The sequence below is a fragment of the Haemaphysalis longicornis genome, unplaced genomic scaffold, assembly GCF_048455015.1.
Source record: "Haemaphysalis longicornis isolate Haplotype H1 unplaced genomic scaffold, Haemaphysalis longicornis Haplotype H1 scaffold_6, whole genome shotgun sequence".
NCBI lineage: Eukaryota > Metazoa > Arthropoda > Arachnida > Ixodida > Ixodidae > Haemaphysalis > Haemaphysalis longicornis.
In genome coordinates this window covers 65,219,968-65,238,740 of record NW_027526407.1, presented here as the reverse complement: position 1 = coordinate 65,238,740, position 18,773 = coordinate 65,219,968, and the positions used below count along the sequence as shown (strand labels likewise).

The 18,773-nt window shown below is 45.8% G+C and overlaps 1 protein-coding gene across 2 annotated transcripts in view; it reads left to right on the top strand.

Moving 5' to 3' along the window:
• The window catches only part of LOC144142849 (aldehyde dehydrogenase 1A1-like), a 49,768-nt gene that overhangs the window by 20,011 nt on the left and 10,984 nt on the right, over positions 1-18,773 (top strand). For both annotated transcript variants that reach the window (XM_077674644.1, XM_077674643.1), the window contains 4 exons: positions 5,228-5,332; positions 10,857-10,997; positions 12,481-12,607; positions 15,130-15,191. In XM_077674644.1, coding sequence (XP_077530770.1) covers positions 5,228-5,332; positions 10,857-10,997; positions 12,481-12,607; positions 15,130-15,191 — 435 coding nt within the window. The remainder of the gene's footprint in view (positions 1-5,227; positions 5,333-10,856; positions 10,998-12,480; positions 12,608-15,129; positions 15,192-18,773) is intronic.

Here is an 18,773-nt window from a genome sequence, read left to right as displayed (position 1 = left end):
GCCTACCTCTTCTCGAATACGGCTCTGTTGTTTGGAATGGAACTTGCAAGTCCAATAGTGACCGTATCGAAAGAGTTCAAAATAAGTTCCTCTTTATCTTTAAGCACCGCTTCCGTCATGTGCTAGAAGACGCTAACGGCAGTGTGCCTTTTCTGAAAAGTCTTCCTTCCCTTCGGTGTCGACGAATGCGAGCTGATATTATCTTTCTTTTTAAACTTCTTCATGGGGATATTTTGTGTGACGACTTGGTTACACTTATCAATGTCAACTTGCCGAACAAACTTTTCCGAACATTTCGAACTTTTAGAACAGATGCTTTAAGTAGAAGACGCTCGTCCATCTGCAGAATACAATGTGCATATAATGAATATTCTGATCGTCTTGATATATTTCAGAGCTCTTTTTCTTTGTTCTCAAACGACTTGAAAACTGTTGTAGCTTAAGTGCCTTTAGTCATTGCAAATTTATGTGCTGTATTTATTTTAGGCAAATCATGTTCTTGTTTGTTTGTTTTTCACATTTCCTGGTTTTGCGTTGCTTGAATTTCTGTAGGTTTGAGTGCCAGTGCTTGTAATGCTGAACTTCTTTCAAAGTTGAAACTTCCGAACATTTTGTTATAAAACCTTCGTGTTATGCGTATAACTTATCGCTGTCATGTTCAGTGAGTATTTCCTGTTTTTCACGTGCCTTGAACATTTCGCTGTCCGAGTGTCATGGCTTGCAACGCTAGGTCTCCTGTTTCTTTTCTTTTCTTTGCTTTTTTTCTTTTTTTTTGCTGTTTTGCTTTCTGAGATTACTGTAACTATCTTTACTTTATTGTTTCTTTCATGCATACAGTTTTGTGTGTTGTGTTGTCTTGATTTTAGTTTGTTTTTATGTACGATTTGTATATGGTGTACCAGTACCAAGACCCTAGGGTTGTTCCTGGGCACCGAAAATAAAGGTGGATTGATTGATTGATTGATTGATTATTATTATTATTATTATTATTATTATTATTATTATTATTATTATTATTATTATTATTATTATTATTACATCTAATAATAATCCACCCGGATGCGCCTGAACATTCTCTATCAAAACGTTCGTGGCCTACGGACAAAGGCTAGTGAGTTTTTTTATTCTGTATCTTCATCCGATTTTCATATTATTATTCTTACGGAAACCTGGCTTGAACCAGATATTGCCTCCGGGGACTATTTTACCGAAAATTTTAATGTTTACCGCAGTGACCGGGACTGTACAAAAGGTAAAAGTTTTGGTGGGGGTGTTCTCATAGCTGTGGATCGTTCTATTGCTTCCTTGAGGGGCAGTGATATCGAAACTGTGGATGAATCTGTCTGGGTTGAATTATGCGGCCCAGGTAAGCGGAATATATTACTTTCTACATTTTACTTTTCTCCAAATCTTCATCCACATGAGTATGAGTCAGGCATTTCGGCCATCGAAACCGTCGTCACCTCAAATCCCCGTCATGACTTCTGTATCGCTGGCGATTTTAACGCACCTGGTATCGACTGGTTGGATGGCACCGTCCAGCATCAATACCACTATGCCATACGGAAAGGCACCTGCCTTCTCGACTTCAATTCTTTTGCTGACCTCCAGCAAAAAAATGGTGTAAAAAACTGCAACGGAAACACGCTTGACCTTTGCTTTTCAAATCTTCATTCTCTCAGTGTTTCCAAGTCCGACTTTCATCTTGTGTGTCCTAACAAGTATCTTCCTCCCTTGTATCTCTCTTTACCGTGTTCCCCTCAGTTCATTCGCTCCTGTCCATCTGCCCGTCCTGCCTTTAACTTTGCCGCTGGGGACTACGTAGGTTTTTATAATTATCTGTCGGAGTTTGATTGGTCTGAGGTTTTGAACGCTGGAAAAGTTGATGAGCAAGTCGAGCAATTTTCGTCTATTATGCAAGAAGGTATGCGCAGATTCTTCCCGCGTAAGCGGCCCAGAAACTCTAAATTCCCCGCTTGGTTTTCAGGTGAGCTCCGCGTGGCCTTGAAACATAAGAAGCGTGCCCATCGGAAGGCACGGCCACGGTGTAAGAATAGTTTTACACCGTGGGCACGGCGGACAAATAGTGAGTCATGGCAACAGCAATTTGTCTATTATAGGTCTTTGTGCAAAGTGTTCTATAAGCGGGATCGGTTACTGTACATCTCTGCTGTTGAAAATGATGCTACGCGGAGTTCCAAATGCTTCTGGCAGTACGTCCGTTTTCGCTCCGGCACGAAGAGCCGAGAACACATCAGCCTTCTCAATGAAAAGGGAAATGATATCGCTTCTGTTGCCGATGCATTTGCTCAGCACTTCAGTTCAGTATTTGGACCCAATACCCTCTCCCGCGGCCGCGAACTGTCTTCTTCGAATTTCTGTATCAACCTTATATGCGAAGAAGACGTTCTCAAGGCACTCAAACAGCTAAAGCCATCTCTTTCCTCTGGTCTGGACGGAATTCCCTCCGCACTACTAAACGCTTACGGGGTCATACTAGCTCCGATTCTCGCTTCTATATTTAACAACTGTATAAAATCATCTACCTTTCCGCGCCTCTGCAAAGTCGCGCGTATTGTTCCTGTGTGTAAGTCTGGTGTGAAAACAAAAGTAGAAAACTACAGGCCAATTTCTATCCTCTGCTCGGCAAGCAAACTGTTCGAATCAATTTTGCACGTACGTAATTTTGTCGAGTAGTGTCAAAAACATCCTTCTTCCAGAACAACACGGTTTTTTATCTGGCCGTTGAACTACTACAAACCTTGTGTCTTTTATGTCATTTGCCTCAGAAGCTGTGCATTGGCGGGGTCAGCTCGATACCGTGTACTGTGACGTCAGCAAAGCGTTTGACGTAGTTGACCATTCCTTGCTTCTGCATAAAATGTCTACTTATAACATTCCCGTTTGCTTCGTGGAGTTACTCAGCAGCTATCTTAATAATAGGTCATGTTTTGTCTCTGTTAATGATAAAGAATCTGCTGCCTACTATGCTTCCAGTGGTGTGCCTCAGGGATCTGTTCTAGGGCCCCTTTTGTTTTCTTTGTTTGTTAATGACGTCTCAGCCTTTATAAATCACTCTTGTTTTCTGTTATATGCTGATGACATCAAAATATTGTAACGAGAAGACGAGGAAGTGGACTGCGCAGCCTAGTGAGATGGGCATCTTATACCGACGAAGACGAAGACGGTGGCGTGGAGCTATCGCTCGTGCTGTGATGGCCGAATTGTAAATAGCTTGCATCTCTTTCTGTAAATAGATCGCTTCAGCATCGACCATGGTTCATGTCATCCGTCCTACCGCCACGTAACATGGTTTGGTGGAGGTTGCGGTTCTGATTCCCTTCGTAGACCTCCAGCTACGCCCGTCTCAGTTTCTGAAGCGACCACCTCAAGGATCAAGGATCGCGTCGGTCCGCCCCAGCCCCGGTGAGCCATTGGCCTGCGCATTCCCCAGCCCGGTGTCCCCTGCCCGTGATCCGACGAGACCAGGCGACCTGACTAGCCGCGACCAGACCAGAAGCCGACGACATTCCCCTGCCCAGTTTTCCGGCGCGATTCCAAGAGCTTGAGGTTCCTTCGTGGCGTCGGCGGCATCGCTGTTCTGGGGCCCATCTTCATGAACCGATCAGCGTGTGCAGTGGCGGCAAGGACTTCACTGTTTATATTCATTTCATCTTCACCGCACGGGTTCATTGACTGTGACCTCGATCGGGACGGTCGTTTTGGATGGCGGGGGGTATGTAACGAGAAGACGAGGAAGTGGACTGCGCAGCCTAGTGCGATGGGCATCTTATACCGACGAAGACGAAGACGGTGGCGTGGGGCTATCGCTCGTGCTGTGATGGCCGAATTGTAAATAGCTTGCATCTCTTTCTGTAAATAGATCGCTTCAGCATCGACCATGGTTCATGTCATCCGTCCTACTGCCACGTAACAATATTTAAAGAAGTTACTAGCGCTGAAGATTGCCTAGCTCTTCAATCTGATGTGGATGCTTTTAGCAACTGGTGCTCCGCGAACAAACTTGCTCTTAGTGGCACTAAAACGAAGGTTATGTCCTACACTCGTAAACCAAACCCCATACTTTATCCGTACGTTGTGAAACGTGTGCCACTACCGCGTTTGCTGAAAATATCTGACCTTGGAGTGGTATTTGACAGTGAGCTAAACTTTTCTGCTCATGTGGATTCTATTTCTAAGCGCGCCCTTCGCCGCTTGGGGTTTGTCTGTCGAATATTTAGAGAATTCAGCAAACCTGTCTCACTACTAAAGCTTTATTTGTCTGTTGTCCGCCCTATTTTAGAATATGCCTCTGTTGTTTGGAACGGCACGTTCCAGTCGAACAGTAATGTACTTGACAAAGTGCAAAATAAGTTCATATCTATCCACAAACATCGTTTCTCCCGCCACAGTGGCAATGGTTCAGACTTTTTTACTTCTAATCCTCTCCAAAGTTTGAAGTCAAGACGAACCAATGCTGACCTAATTTTTTTATTTAAACTTGTACACGGGATTATTTCTTGTTCAGAGTTGCTTGCAAAATGTAAATCTTAGAGTACAGTCGAAACTTACCCGTAAGTCTCCTATAGTTCGTACCTGTAAGACTTGCAATAGACACTGCACATTGTACCGCCTTCAAGAAACATACAATCTCTACTCCCATAATATTGACCTGTTCCATACACCCCTTCGGTCTTACATGTGCGACCTTCTGACTTCTGTCTCTCCCTGATTTGGTTCCGACCAGTTTTAATTCTATTTTCATTGCCCTATTTCCGTTTATTTCGCTCGCCTTTGTTACTGTTCCTACTCATATATACCTATATCTGCCCGTTTGAATTGTCAAATTTTTATGACACTGTGTTTTATCGTTTCGTGATTGTTCCAACTTTAGTGTGCCCAAATCATTGATTTTGTTAAATGACCTTTATTCTTCATTCTAGTTTTGTTCTTCGCTTGTATTTTGTTGTTCTCACGCGTGGATGTATTTGTGTCGTCGTCTGTCTTTTTCTTAAGTGCGCCAGAACAAAGGCTACGGCTTTACCTGGGCACTATAATAAAGAGATTGATTGATTGATTGATTGATTGATTGATTGATTGATTGATTGATTGATTGATTGATTGATTGATTGATTGATTGATTGATTGATTGATTGTTATTTGAACCTGGCGTATTTACCGGCACGTGAGTGTTTTGTGAGTGTGTCTTACCTTGCACACGTTACAGCTGTTCATCAACAATGAGTTCATCAACTCGAAGTCTGGAAAGACGTTTGCCACTTACAACCCTGCAACTGAGCAGAAGATCGTCGAGGTGCAGGAGGGACAGAAGGTGAGAGCTCAAGCTAGTTTCTGGAATCTAGGTCATGCACCCAGAATACATTTCTTTTGTACCAGGGTATTACTTCCTTTTTTGCTTGCTTTCCCGATGTTCCTTTTCATTTTTTTTCTTCTTTTATTTGAGGAAATCAGGGTAAACGCTGGTGTGGTATGTACCACTCCCGAAAATTGTGTGTCTGCAGACCAAAACTACTATCGATACCCACATAGTGAATTCTATGCGAAGATAATCTTCTTCACGTACAGGTTTGCCAAGGTTGCGGCCTCATTGTTAACTTACGTCCTTTCTGAAACGCCTTTTCTTCCCAGCTCGAAGATGTTACAGTTCTGAGCAGGATTCCGCTGCCTGCCAGTTGATATAGGCTTTCTGTGTAGTTCAATGATAGAGTTGGTGTGACCATGATACAACTAACAGTAAATCATTTAGTAGCAGTATACTTTATTTATTTATTTATTTATTTATTTATTTATTTATTTATTTATTTATTTATTTATTTATTTATTTATTTATTTATTTATTTATTTATTTATTTATTTATTTATTTATTTATTTATTTATTTATTTATTATTTTTTTATTTATTCATTCAAGATACCTATAAAGGCCATCACGAGGAGGGTACTACATAGAAGGCGGGAGTTAGAAAAACAATGAAAACAATGCTAACAACAAGTTTAGGAAAACGAATTAAATACGAGTTGGTGCAACGCCAAAATAAACGTAAAGGAAAAAGGAAAGCTTAAAAAGCCACATTATACCCACCTGCAGTTACAGGCACCTACACAGACGTTGCAGTGAACGAACCAAAGCACGGACTTTCGAAAACCGTAGATTTCAAAATCGGTTGTCCACAGCCAGGTCAGTTTCCCCCTTTTATGACAGTAGTGCATCCCTCACCACAGCATTGTTTCAACGAGATTTTCGCACAGCTCGGACGTGCCCGACTCCCCAGACAAAAATTTGAAGCTACTCTACTCCGTGAAGGTGGACGACCAGCGAAGCTATCTAGCACATTGCAAGAGAGGTGCCACAGAATTTAGACGAAAGGAATGAAGCAACGATATTTCTCTCAACCGTTGAGGATGAAGGTCATCCATAAGAAAGCGTTCTGCGTCTCGGAAGCACTACACACATGCTACCGCAGCCATAAGTTTTAGAGTGGTTGAATGGGGTGAATCAAGTTTGTCGAGCTCGGTTTTCGGGTGACAGCGCGCTGTGAACATGAACACAACTGCACAGCAAAACAAAACACAGACGCTGTTCTGTGCAGTCACCGCAGTAAGTGCTAACTTGTGCTGAAGCTAGGGTGCCTGGATGTTCCTCCTCGCCGCCCCTCCGTGACGGGTGGAGACAACTGCGTCGTCTGCTACGGAAACCGCCATGTTGATCCCAGCGCGCTGCAAGCACGGGGATGTCCTATCGGATTCTTATATGCACACGCATTCCGTGGCCACAAACCGCTTCCAGAGGGAAGGAGAACTTATTTGTGGGCTTGTTTGTACGTCTTAACAGTGAAAACACTGCGCTAGCTAAGTCGACAAGAAGAAATAGCGGGAGAAACACGGCACACAGAGGCGCATCCGTGCCTACCGCCTATACGTGCGTCTCCTACTTTTTTGTTTTGTAAACTTAAGTCAGCGCAATGTCTCTACACTTTTAAATGTAACACGCATAATAATGCATCAATGAGGCTCGCTTCTTGATCGTTAGTTTTGGTGTTAAATCTCATCTGCGAAAAAGTTGCGTCTTATATAAGTGCGTTCGACCGGCAATGTATTGTGAAAAGACTTCGCGGGAGAGGTATGTTACATGAATCGCCCTGTTCTTCCACTAAGTCTGTCTGATTTCGCAGTTAACTGATATTAATCATGAGCCTTCTTTGCCGAAAATCATAGCCGCAAAAAGCATACCTTGTATATGCAAGATAATGCGCAAATGGCGAAGCGAGGACTCAGTTGTTGTAGTAGTGTATGTAGTTGTATCTCCAAGGGGAAAACAAAAGCTAAAAGTGAATGGACGAAATAGCAGAGGCTTATCTAAAGCACCGCGGTTAACACATAAAGAAAAAAAAAGAAAAATTGGCCAAGAAGCACCAAATGTAAACGCTTTGTAAATGAACAAAAATGCCTAATCGGCGAAGCCATTTAATAGGTACAGTAAATAGTGGCGCAGCATGCAGAAGTTAATTTTGGGTGAGGGGGTGGACCTTAGAGCTGTGCACGGGCCGAAATTTCTAGGCCCGGCCCGACCCGCCCCGATAAAGAGAAATTCATAAAAATTGAGCCCGGCCCGAGCTCGACGAATATTTAAAATCTGAGCGCGAGCCCGGCCCGAGCCCGCCAGAGTGTTGTTAAATATCATCCCTAGTCCGACAGGATATTAACATGAACTTGAAGATGTTTGTTGTTAACCTAAAAAGCGTAAGCACAAAGCGAATACGACTGTCTAAGATTTAAATTTCCTTTAAACTTGGACCGAACTTTGTACAACTTATCCTCACTTAGAAGCTTTTTTTTTTTTTCGGTAGCCGTGTAACTTCATTTGCCAGCCTTCGAAATCAAGGCACACTCGAGGATACCTTAAATGATTCCGAGTAAGGTGATTTTTTTTATTATTGTAATTCTTGAACAGATATTGCGCCTTGCGTTCTTTCATTCCTTGCTGAAATTTTTGTCTTTCCCTCTAGTTACGTTGGCAGCATGATTTTATCTGCGCTTCAGTTCTTTCTTGCCTTTAGTCATGGCTCTAAAGAAATTCTTGCCCGAAATAATTATGGGCTCTGCTTAGAAAATTGGTTCTTCAAACTCTGCACACACTGCGAAATCCAGGCCACGTTTGTTCTGTTTGTTTTAGTTTGAAAAGGAGAGAGCAAATACAATCATGTTGTAGTCGGTGGCTGGAGTGTCCTCGTTTCCTGGCCCGCTCTCTCCCACTAAGCTGATGGTTTGATTGATTGTAGGGTTTAACGCGCCGACGCAACGCAGTCGATGAGGTGCGCCGTAGTGGAGGGCTCCGGATTAATTTTGACCACCTGGGGATCTAACGCGCGCCGAAATCTCGTACACACGGGCGTTTCTGCTTTTCGCTTCCATCAGAAAAGCGGCCGCCGCGGCCGGGAATGGAACCCGCGACTTCGTGCTCAGCAGCACGAACTAAGCTGGTGGGACCCAGACGTTTCTTTTATTGATGTGAAGGCTTTCTAAGTGCAATCGTTTTTTTATCACATCTTTTAACGGCGCGGTAGTGAATCAGCACTTCCTTTTTTTTTTCACTTTACTGGAAATATCAAAAAACTTTCTCTTGCCAACAATTTAGAATTTGCTGCACAGGACAGCCGTGCCTCAGGAACTGCCCGGGCCGGATCGGACCGGCCCGGCCCGACAAAATTTTTGGTTCAAGCCCGAGTCCGGCCCGGGCCCGAAATATTGCATGCTACCCGGCCCGGGCCCGTGCACAGCTCTAGTGGACCTACCTCCAAAAATGGAGGAGGGGAACTTGTAAGAAAACTATCAGAAAAAAGAAAAATCGATTCACAAATAAAAGTAAAAGGATTGGGAATCATTTTGTAAAAAGTTAAAACAAACAAACACAACCAAACAAAGCGAGAAGTCATGAAATATAATTCAAGGGGAACTGATTACAACAGAAAGTCTCCCAGTTTGCTACACACAGCCACATCTCGTTATAATACTCAAAATGATGCAATGAAATCCCAAAAGTACGTGTCTGGTTCAGCACCTTCACTTGATAAATTAAAAATATTGCGCAAGATACCACCACAGAAACATTCGCCAACATTCGCCAACCATTCCTGCAGTGGTTTGTGCACAGAGGCACGCAGCAACCAGGCATTTTGAGCCGCTAATCGCGGCCAGACAGTTACAGCACGTCGGCCGCTGCAAAATTCGGCGGTTCCGCCGCAGTAGCGGGATTCGTAATGGCGGTCGGCGGCTCCGAAAACCGGTCGAGGCGGCGAGGGACCCTGCAAAGAATGTTTCCACCCTTCACGGAGGGGCGGGCGAGGAGGAACATCCAGGCACCCTAGCTGAAGCTTGCACGCAGCGCCACCTTGTATCATTTTCAACAGACTCGACAGCTGGGTTAGTTGGTATTCGTCCATCCTAAACAGCGCTTGACAACACGACGGCGAGGAAGAGGGGACTCAAGACGGCGCCGTCTAAGTGTCCCCTCTTCATCGCCGTCGTGTTGTCAAGCGCTGTTAAGGATGATTGTATCATTTCCTCATGACGCGTGCTCTTACAGTTCTCCCCTATCTGTCTCTCAGCAGCCATCTCTGCGAAACAAACGAGCGATTAGAGCTTTCACTGTCGAACGCACAAAACGCCGGGTTATCCTTGGCTGAGCCTGTCCTTACTCTCTCCGCTACCCCCATTTGCCGCCCCCTTCCCCTTTTAACGAAGGCGCGATTAGACGGTTGCACTGCGGAAGCCGTTGGTTTCGCGAATTGGTTGGGTTGGTGACCGATGGGTGGTCGGTAGAGCTTCCTTCGCCGCCGCGAAACTTTACCAGGCACCTGTTGGCCTTTGCTGAGCTTGAAGCTACTATGGAGTCTACCAGGCGTTTTGCTGGGTTTGTAACTAGAGTAATAGGCTTAGCTTGAAAACTCGTTTGCTTCCCTGTCGCATTCGTTACTCCGACGCGGCGCTATGGGAAAAAGGGGTTGAGTAAAGGAACGCGGTTGGAAGTCTGGTCAGGCGTGTTCCGAAGTCATATCCTCGCTTCACTGCTCTGAACCGCTGAAGATTAGCGTCATGTAAAAGGGGCAGCGCCATAGTTTTCAAAACTTTCCTCTTTATGCGTAACACTCTTGTGTAATGAGCCCGTTAGTTTTTCTGCAGCCTCTCTAACAGCTTGGGTAATTGAGAAGCGCTAGAGAACACTTAGCCAGACAGGTATTGGCTTCCATCGAACACCGAAGGCCTTCCTAGAAACAATGCGTAAAACCTGTGAAATTTAATTGGAGGATGAAACTCTTGAATCGTTTCTTCCTTCATTCCTTCCTGCCACGGTTCCTTAAATCACTCCTATACCCTTGTTTCCACTTCCTTGATATTAATATTTCAGACTTCTTCCCGCAACTTCATTAGCCAAAAGGTAAATATCATTTGCGGTTAGACGAACGTAGTTGCCTCGGCATCACCTACAAAGCACTCGGTTAATGTTAGCCATGAACTATTGGAGACAAGTCCTAGTGGTGCCGTTGCCACTATGAAAATGAATTTTCCTGCTCCTTGGCTTTCAAGCAACTACTAGCCACAATAAAGTGATGACCTGAAGAGTGACGTTACCTTACAGATGTGAAAAAACGTTGAAACGACCAGGGAGAGGAAATGTACCATTTCATGTCGCCTGGAAGAAGTCTCAAACAATGGTGCATCGATAGTAACTGCGTACGGAAATATTGAGGATTGCTGAGTAGATTGATTGCTTGCCTGCCGTTTCACGGGCATGCGCTACGCAACGTTCGCTCTACTACCATTCCCTCCAACGTGCAGGAGGACATTGATGCGGCTGTGAAGGCGGCCCGCGCGGCCTTCCAGCGTGGATCGGTGTGGCGCACCATGGATGCTTCCAAGCGGGGTCTCCTTCTCAACAAACTGGCGGACCTCATTGAACGCGACGCGGAATATATCGCGGTGAGCCATCAGCCTTGACTTTTGGTGAGACTATCTTGAGTGCAAAAAACGGAAGACACGGATAAGTTAGTCCCCGCAAACATAACACTAATGAAGCAATAAACGACTAATGGAACGTAAGTGGCAGATAAAATGAAACGTTTTCTTACTACAACGCTACTGACCGATGTTTTCGGACATTTCTGTAGTAAGTCGCGCAAAATGTTTTGCTCCAATAGCGATCGGTGTAGACTACCAAGTATAAATGCTAAAGGATCGTAGACAGCAAAAAACATGTTTCATGCGAGAACTGTGACCTGCTCACTCAATTTCGCAACGGCGGAAATTTCTTCTGGGCCCGCTCAAGACGCTTACACGCTCGGGCGAGGTGGTAGCTAATAAGATTTACGCTAACACGGCCCTAACCCCTCATGTACTACATAAATGGACCCACGGAGCCAGCTCGCACATCCAACGCTGCCCGTATTGTGACGAGAAGTGTATCCCTAACCTGTACCATTTGATATGGCACTGTGAGCACTTCAAGACCGATCGCGAGCCACTATTGGACCTCGGTTCCCCACCCGGAGATGAAGAAGCGCACCTGCAACGCGTTCGAGAGGACCCCTCAGTACTTGAGGAAGTTATTGAATACGCACTAACCAGTGGTCTTTACAAGCTGGTGTAATAACCTGGACCGACAACTCTAAAAATCGTCGCACCTATCTCTTCACGGTTTCTGCGAACTATATGTTCACGGACTTTACAATGCTATCCACCATTTAAGGTGATTGAACCTTGAACATTGTTCTTTTTTTTTCGATTATTCCCTCCCTTCCTTCATGTCCCTTTCCTTCCCCAACAGGGCATTCATGCCCCCTCTGATAGTAAAGGCATTCCTCCTCACTCCACTGCATTCGCAAATGAAAAGCTCATCACGCAATACATGCAATTGAAAGACCTCAACATTTTGTGACCTGTAGCAGTCCTGGTCACGTGTTGGCACAATTTCTTAGTTTTGTTTGCGCACTGGATTGTTAACTCGTCCATGTCTATAAAATATTTCAATGCACTCAAGTAACCCGGCGGCTATGACATATTATTTTGAATTTACCCGCCATTTGTTTTTAAATTCAAAACAAATTTGGTGAAACGAGCGTAGTGTAGGTGAGGTGTCTTGGTGTATTAAAGGTGTATTGGTGACCATGCTGCTGAAATGTTGTATGCAGCCTTGTTATTAACAGCACAAAATAGAAATACGATCATTATCTCAAAGTTTATGGGTGTGTGAAGGCTCAAACCAAAACGCCTTTTACAATACGCGATTTGACTGATAATTCGATTGAACTTCGGCGAAGCCTCATCAACCCGCTTCATCAATCAGCAGCGTTTTCGTCCCAGCATACCTGTACTGCAAGAACGGCGGAAATACTTAAGTGGGATTTTACTTTGAACTTTGAAATTGGTACCAGTTCCGATATAAAAAAAAAATGTTTGTTTTCAGAGCCTGGAGAGCGTTGACAACGGAAAACCAATCAGAAACGCTCTGGGTGACGTCTCAGTAAGCGTGAGGTGTCTGCGGTATGCTGCCGGATTTGCAGACAAGATCCACGGCAACACGATCCCAGCAGGTCTTTGACTTTTCTAACCTGTCTCCTGCCTTGTACGTTTCTCCAAAACTAGCGGCCATGAACGGAAGTTCTTGAACCACGAACGAGTACAATCGTCGAGCGGGTTTGTTGCTCATTTAGGCCTAGGTCGTTGGATAGGTATACTGTGGAACCCCGTTCATACGTTTTTCACCGGACGGGGAAAACAAAACGTTACGACAAGGAAAACGCAGCAGTCAGGAAATATTCGAAAATGAAGGGAAACATGCTAGCTTTGACTTGAAACCCTGTATTTCTGCAACTTTGCCTTACAAACTCGAGAATGTAGGATCGCCGCTTGTTGCGTTCGCTGGAGAACCCCAAGCGTAGCAATGCAAGGTCCCTAGCGATGTCGACTCTCTTCAGCGCTGGCTGCTGCTCTACTGCGTTCAGTACGTCAAGCTTTTCCTGAAGGGAAAGCGCCTCCAGTATTCGTGACCCCATCAAGGCACGATGAAGTTCGCGGTTGCAAGTTCAACGGAGTTCTCAAAACTTGAAGCGCACGATAACGACGAGAGCGCGTGCTATTCTTGCGGTGGTGCTTTATGAAAAACACGCACTTCCATCATTCCGAAGTCAGTTCAGTTCAGTTCAGTAAAACTTTATTGACGTTGGGGAAGGGATTAAAGGCAGAAACTTGGGTGGAGTCGTCTTTCCAGGGCCCCAGAAGCTTGTGCCCCGGCCCAGGCCCTGTCGACCAGCTGGCGCTGGTCCTCCAAGGCATCGCTGGCCAGAGTCACCTCCCACGTTTCTAGTGAATGAGGTGCATTGTTCTCTGAGTAAAACTTCCCTTGTAAGCGCAGTGATGATGGGGATAGCATAGAGTATTATAGGGCCATCTCGTGGTGACGAATTGCACCCACATGAGGCTTCATGCAGTCAGTTCCGCAGCCAAGCCTGGCCAGGGCTCGTCAAACGTCAAAATGGCGGTCCGCGCATTGCCCGGGCGGGTTCGGGGTGTCAGATTGCGACGAATGATCGGGGAACGTACTCTGAGCCACGGCGAAACACTGAGGATTTGAATACATGGGGCTCTATGTGAGCTGCGCCGGGTCTAGACAAAAACGACGTAGCAGCCGGGAAAACGCAGCACTGAGGAACGTAAGAGCGGGGTTCTACTTTATATAGCACTCGCAACCAGACAAATTGCCCATTAACATTAGCGGATTTTTGGCAACATGCCAAAGCTCTATCTCTATTATTTGAGCAGGTGGCAGCTGGTAGTTAGGGCAGGGAAATTCGTAGTTTTACGACATCCCGTTGGCGATTATACACAAGGTGATTTTGTTTACATACAAACGCCAGGAACAAGTTTGACCCCAAGTAACATTTGGACATCGTATTTGAATCTTTTGAAACAGACCTGACAGGTAGCGTGATTTCATAAATTCGGTCTGTTACTATGCAGATGTAAACACAAAAAAATCTCCGTTGTTTGACAGCTTTTGGCAAAAGTCGCCTCTTGTGAAACCTAACTACCTAATTTTAAAAGCCTTAATATTGACTCGTACTGCCGAAGATAGGCTTAGTTTTTACTGGCCTAGACCGTTTGTAAAGGGTGTACAGTCGAGCTTTCATGAATAAAGGACACAGAATAATCATCGTTTTGGATTTGGCGTAGACAGGGTGTAAGATTATTTCGGAGTACTTTAAAATACGTCTTGAAGTAACTGCACTACAGCTTTTAAGTGCGAATGCACTTTATAAGCGACCCCAAACCATCCACCGCCGGCGTCGGCGGCGGCGTCGGCGTCCGCAGTGCTCCTCTATATTTAATAAAGAAACAGCATCCGGTGCCAGGTTTCGATCCGAGGACTTTCGGGCCGCAGCCCGACGCTCTACCGAATAAGCCACGGACGCGACGCTGATATCGGTGTCAGAACGCGCCTTATATCTTTAACGCATTCAAACTACGTCGTCAGCGGCGTGCGTTGGCGACTCAGCGGCGTTATAGCGGCTTGATAACTGCGTGGTGTACACGTGATACTACAAACCCGATGGAAGAGATGGAAGAGAAGGCGGCGAGGCGGTGGGCTGAGGGGGCCGAGCGCAAGCGCCGCAAGCGGGCCGACAACTGTGCATTCGCACTTTCACATTCTCCCCCTCGGGGAAATGCGGGGGAATTTTTTTTAAGACATTAGGTAATTAGGTACTAAATACCGCCAAGTTTTGTGGAATTTAAGTTTTTCAGCAAACGGGAGAAACCCTGTTTTCCGCAGATTTAGAATTGGAACAAAACAGCAAAAATAATGTAGAAAATATTTTGTGAAATACGTGCTAGACCTTCTTGACAGGTATTCAATGAGAACAGAAGAGCAAGCCCTGAAGAAAATATTCTGAATATTTAACCAGTTATTATGGCTAACGCTTAAATGGTTGAAAATTACTTGTCAGGTGTGCGCACGTGGTACTTTGTCTCAAATTTTGTTGAAACAGACTGCATTTTTTTAAATTGCGCGTATTAGTGAAACATCTGTACAGTAATTCAACGTACTTTCTTGCAGACGGCCAACTTTTCGTGTACACTCGGCGGGAGCCCATAGGCGTGATCGGACAAATTATTCCGGTAAGAAACATACACGTTCTGCGACTTCTCAGGGGAACGTTAAAGTTGACCTCACACAACGCGATAGGATGCACCACCGAACGAAACGGGGAGGATGTGTGAGCTAATACACGGTTTTACTTTGGCAATTTACAGCGTTGCAGAATGCCCTTGCGTATACAGTAAAAGCTCGTTAAGTGGAACTCGAAAGGAACATAAAATTGTTCGATTTAAGCGGAGTTTGAATTAGCGGGCGGCAGCTAGAATGAACGGACAGCGCTCCACACTGTGCGGGCAGAACACAGAGAAGCCACCTCTGGGCTCGTTATCGCGAATTAGGCGCTACTAAACGTTTGCGGGGCCCAGACCAGCGACCGTGTCACAAAGAAAACCTGAAACGGCTTTCACGGGACCGGCGGCACGGCGCCCGCTGCGAAGCGAAATAAGTTGTCGCAACAGGGCAGAGCGCGCGATGTGCTGTTGTGTTTAAAGACGATACTCTTTGTTGGGCTACTTAAACCCAGACATTTTGGTCTGTCTGTATGTCTGTCTGTCTGTCTCTCTGTCTGTAACTCGATGCAGCCACCCGGCCAAAGTAAAATGCTTACTGTCCAATAGCCTTATACTCACAGCCAAATGTAAACGTCTCAGCCCAGTTTATATGTCCATACTTGTCAACTTTGTTGAATCATAACAAGACATTACGCAAATATAAGAGAGAAAATCAATGCATGAGTGATATTTGCAGTGTTCCTTTATTACAAAATTCCTAGATGCTTGGTTTTTCGATAGCAAATGATATTCTACATCTACTGCAGAAAACCGCCGCCTGCTGTTCTGTTGCCCGCACCACCTCCTGGCGGCATATGAGAAATCACGCGGCAACAGCAAAGAAAGGTTCCATTAGCTAGGTTTCACGTTCTGCTTGGAACGCACGTGGAGCACGGCAACGCGGTTTTATAAACCTTGAAGTCGGCCGACTCGATTCACGCGTGGCTCATCCGTACTGCACCGCTGGCAGCGAGGAACCCCGCCTGTAGCAGTGGAACGCGGTAAATTCAAATCGCCTTGAGAAAACCTTAGTGTGTTTACATTGGGATGAGCGCAACGGAACAGAAACAGCATGAGAGGTGACCGGTAAAGCAAAGGAGGACATTTCCTTGGCAAATGTGTACAAAGACTATCGTCTTTTGACGACATTTGCAACGAAAGGAGCAGAGACGCAGCCAATTTTTTGTTTCGTTGTTTTGATTGATTTATTGTGGGGTTGAACGCGCCGACTCAACGCAGGCGATGAGGCGCGCTGAAGTGGAGGACTCCGGATTAATTTGGACCACCTGGGGATCTTTAACGTGCACCGAAATCTCGTACGCACGGGCGTTTTTGCTTTTCGCCTCCATCAGAAAAGCGACCGCCGCGGCCGGGAATCCAACTCGCGACCTCGTGCTCAGCAGCGCAGCGCCTTATCTATAGCCACTGAGCCACCGCGGTGGGTGTTTCGTTGTTTTGAATATTGTCACGTGTTGTATAAGAAAGGGCACACGCAACGGTCGACGACGAGGAAGAAGAAACGGAATCTTCGTCTTCGGATCGCGCGCTGGGCCCGGTCCCTCGGTTCTCGAGCTTTAGGTTAGACCGTTAGACCCTTGGCTGTAGCCGCTTGGTGTTTTGTGCCTCATTAAAAACCCCTACCACCCGGAGCACGCATTCGCTGTACGCTACAATATCTAGTAAATTTGGTTTGATTTGGATTTGCAACACATTTTAATCACTCTGGGCCGACTTCTTCGAAGAGTGAGAGAAACCTGGGGATCCCAGTTCGAATGTACCGTTCTGCATACCTCCCCATTCGAATTATCGGGAGTTTTGCCTCATTGAAGTATACACGGCGGTGCCGGAACAAGGGCGTTAGTTTGAATTAACCGTAAGTTCGAAGTAACCGAGTCCGAATTAACAGCTTCACTGTATTTACAACCACAGGCATAAAAAACAAGCCAGGAGTCCACCGCGCTTTTTAGTTTATTTTGCCTGAAGCACTGAATTACCAAATTTTTATAGGCAGTTGAGTAATTTGTCTACAAGGTTGAAGTGAATATTAAGTGCGAATGCACTTCTTAAGCGACCCTGAACCTGCGTCCACCGGCGATGTCCGCGCACGTGGAGATGGGCGCGCACAGCCTGGCCGTTGACATGGCACATACCCACGTGGGGGATTGGCCAGGAATCTCCTCGTCTTCCTTGGCAACGGGGGGAGATGGGCGCGCGCTGCCTGGCCGCTGACATGGCACATACCCACGTGGGGGATTGGCCAAGAATCGGGCGTGAGAAGGGCTAATGCACCTGCTTAAAGGAGTACTGGCACGAAATTTCAAAGCTGAGATCCGCTCTAGCAATCAAGTACAACGACAACACAAATAGGTGTCTGTGAATAAATGCATCTTTCTTTCTTTGTAGTTGTGTGTGTGTGTGTGATCTCTCTTTCGCGAACATTACCGAACCGCGCAAATTCAACTCGTGCATTCGCACTTTCACATTCTTCCCCTCGGGGAAATGCGGGGAATTTTTATTAGGGAAAATGAACGGGTGGTCTTACTAACGTTAGCAAAGTCATGTTCCGAAGGACTTCCGTTAGAATAACTGAAAGTATTTTGTATCTTGAAGGGACTTCTTCAGAAGGCAACTCTCACTTAAGCCATGGACAGCCCATTAATTACTGTAAAGGAACGTCCGGAAGGAAAAAAAGCCAGGTGCGCTTCAGATAAATTCTTCAAGGCGTCCTCCTCAAAGGCACGTTTTTGGGAGCAGGTTAGGCTTCTACAATCGTGGCTGGCGTGCGACGCGCCAATCGTCGGGTGCCCTGTGGCCGGGACTTGACGCCGCCGTGGCCCCAGCTTTAAAGGGCGCACAGATCAGCCAGCTCTATCGCAAGCCGGTCCACGCATATTCTTAGCACCCTCTAAGGATCAAATATCTGCCGTTATCCCAAACTTGCAGCAGAGATAATTAGAAGGATAGGACTGGGGCGGAGTGCATTGGGCAGGCGTTCTCAGATAATGATTGGCAGCCTACCATTATCCCTGAAGAAGAAAGTGTACGTCAGCTGCGTCTTACTGGTGCTCACCTACGGGGCAGAAACTTAGAGGCTCACTAAGAGGGTTCAACTCAAATTGAGGACGACTCACCGAGGAATGGAACGGAAGATGATAGGTGTAACATTGAGGGAGGGAGAGAGAGAATAAATTTTATTTAAGAGGCGTTCATTGCGAACTCCACAATAGACGGAGGTGGTTCCCTCACTCCACGGGAATCTACATGCCGCTCTCGCCGCATGGCGCCTGGGCAAGAAGATAGCGGTGTAGGTCAGGAAACAAACGTTTGTTGAGGACCTGTTATTAGAAATTAAGAAGATACTGGGCGGTGGGCATAGATAGGCAGATGATGATGATGATGATGATGGTGATGACGATATATTTAATCACCGCTTGCATTAGAAGCGAATGGCGACCCCTTGCGTAAAAGTTTCACAAGCTATCATCCCCTTTACAGTATTTGTAACGTGGTTTCCGCCATTGGCTGCGCTGTAGCGAAAGGCGAAAAACTGTA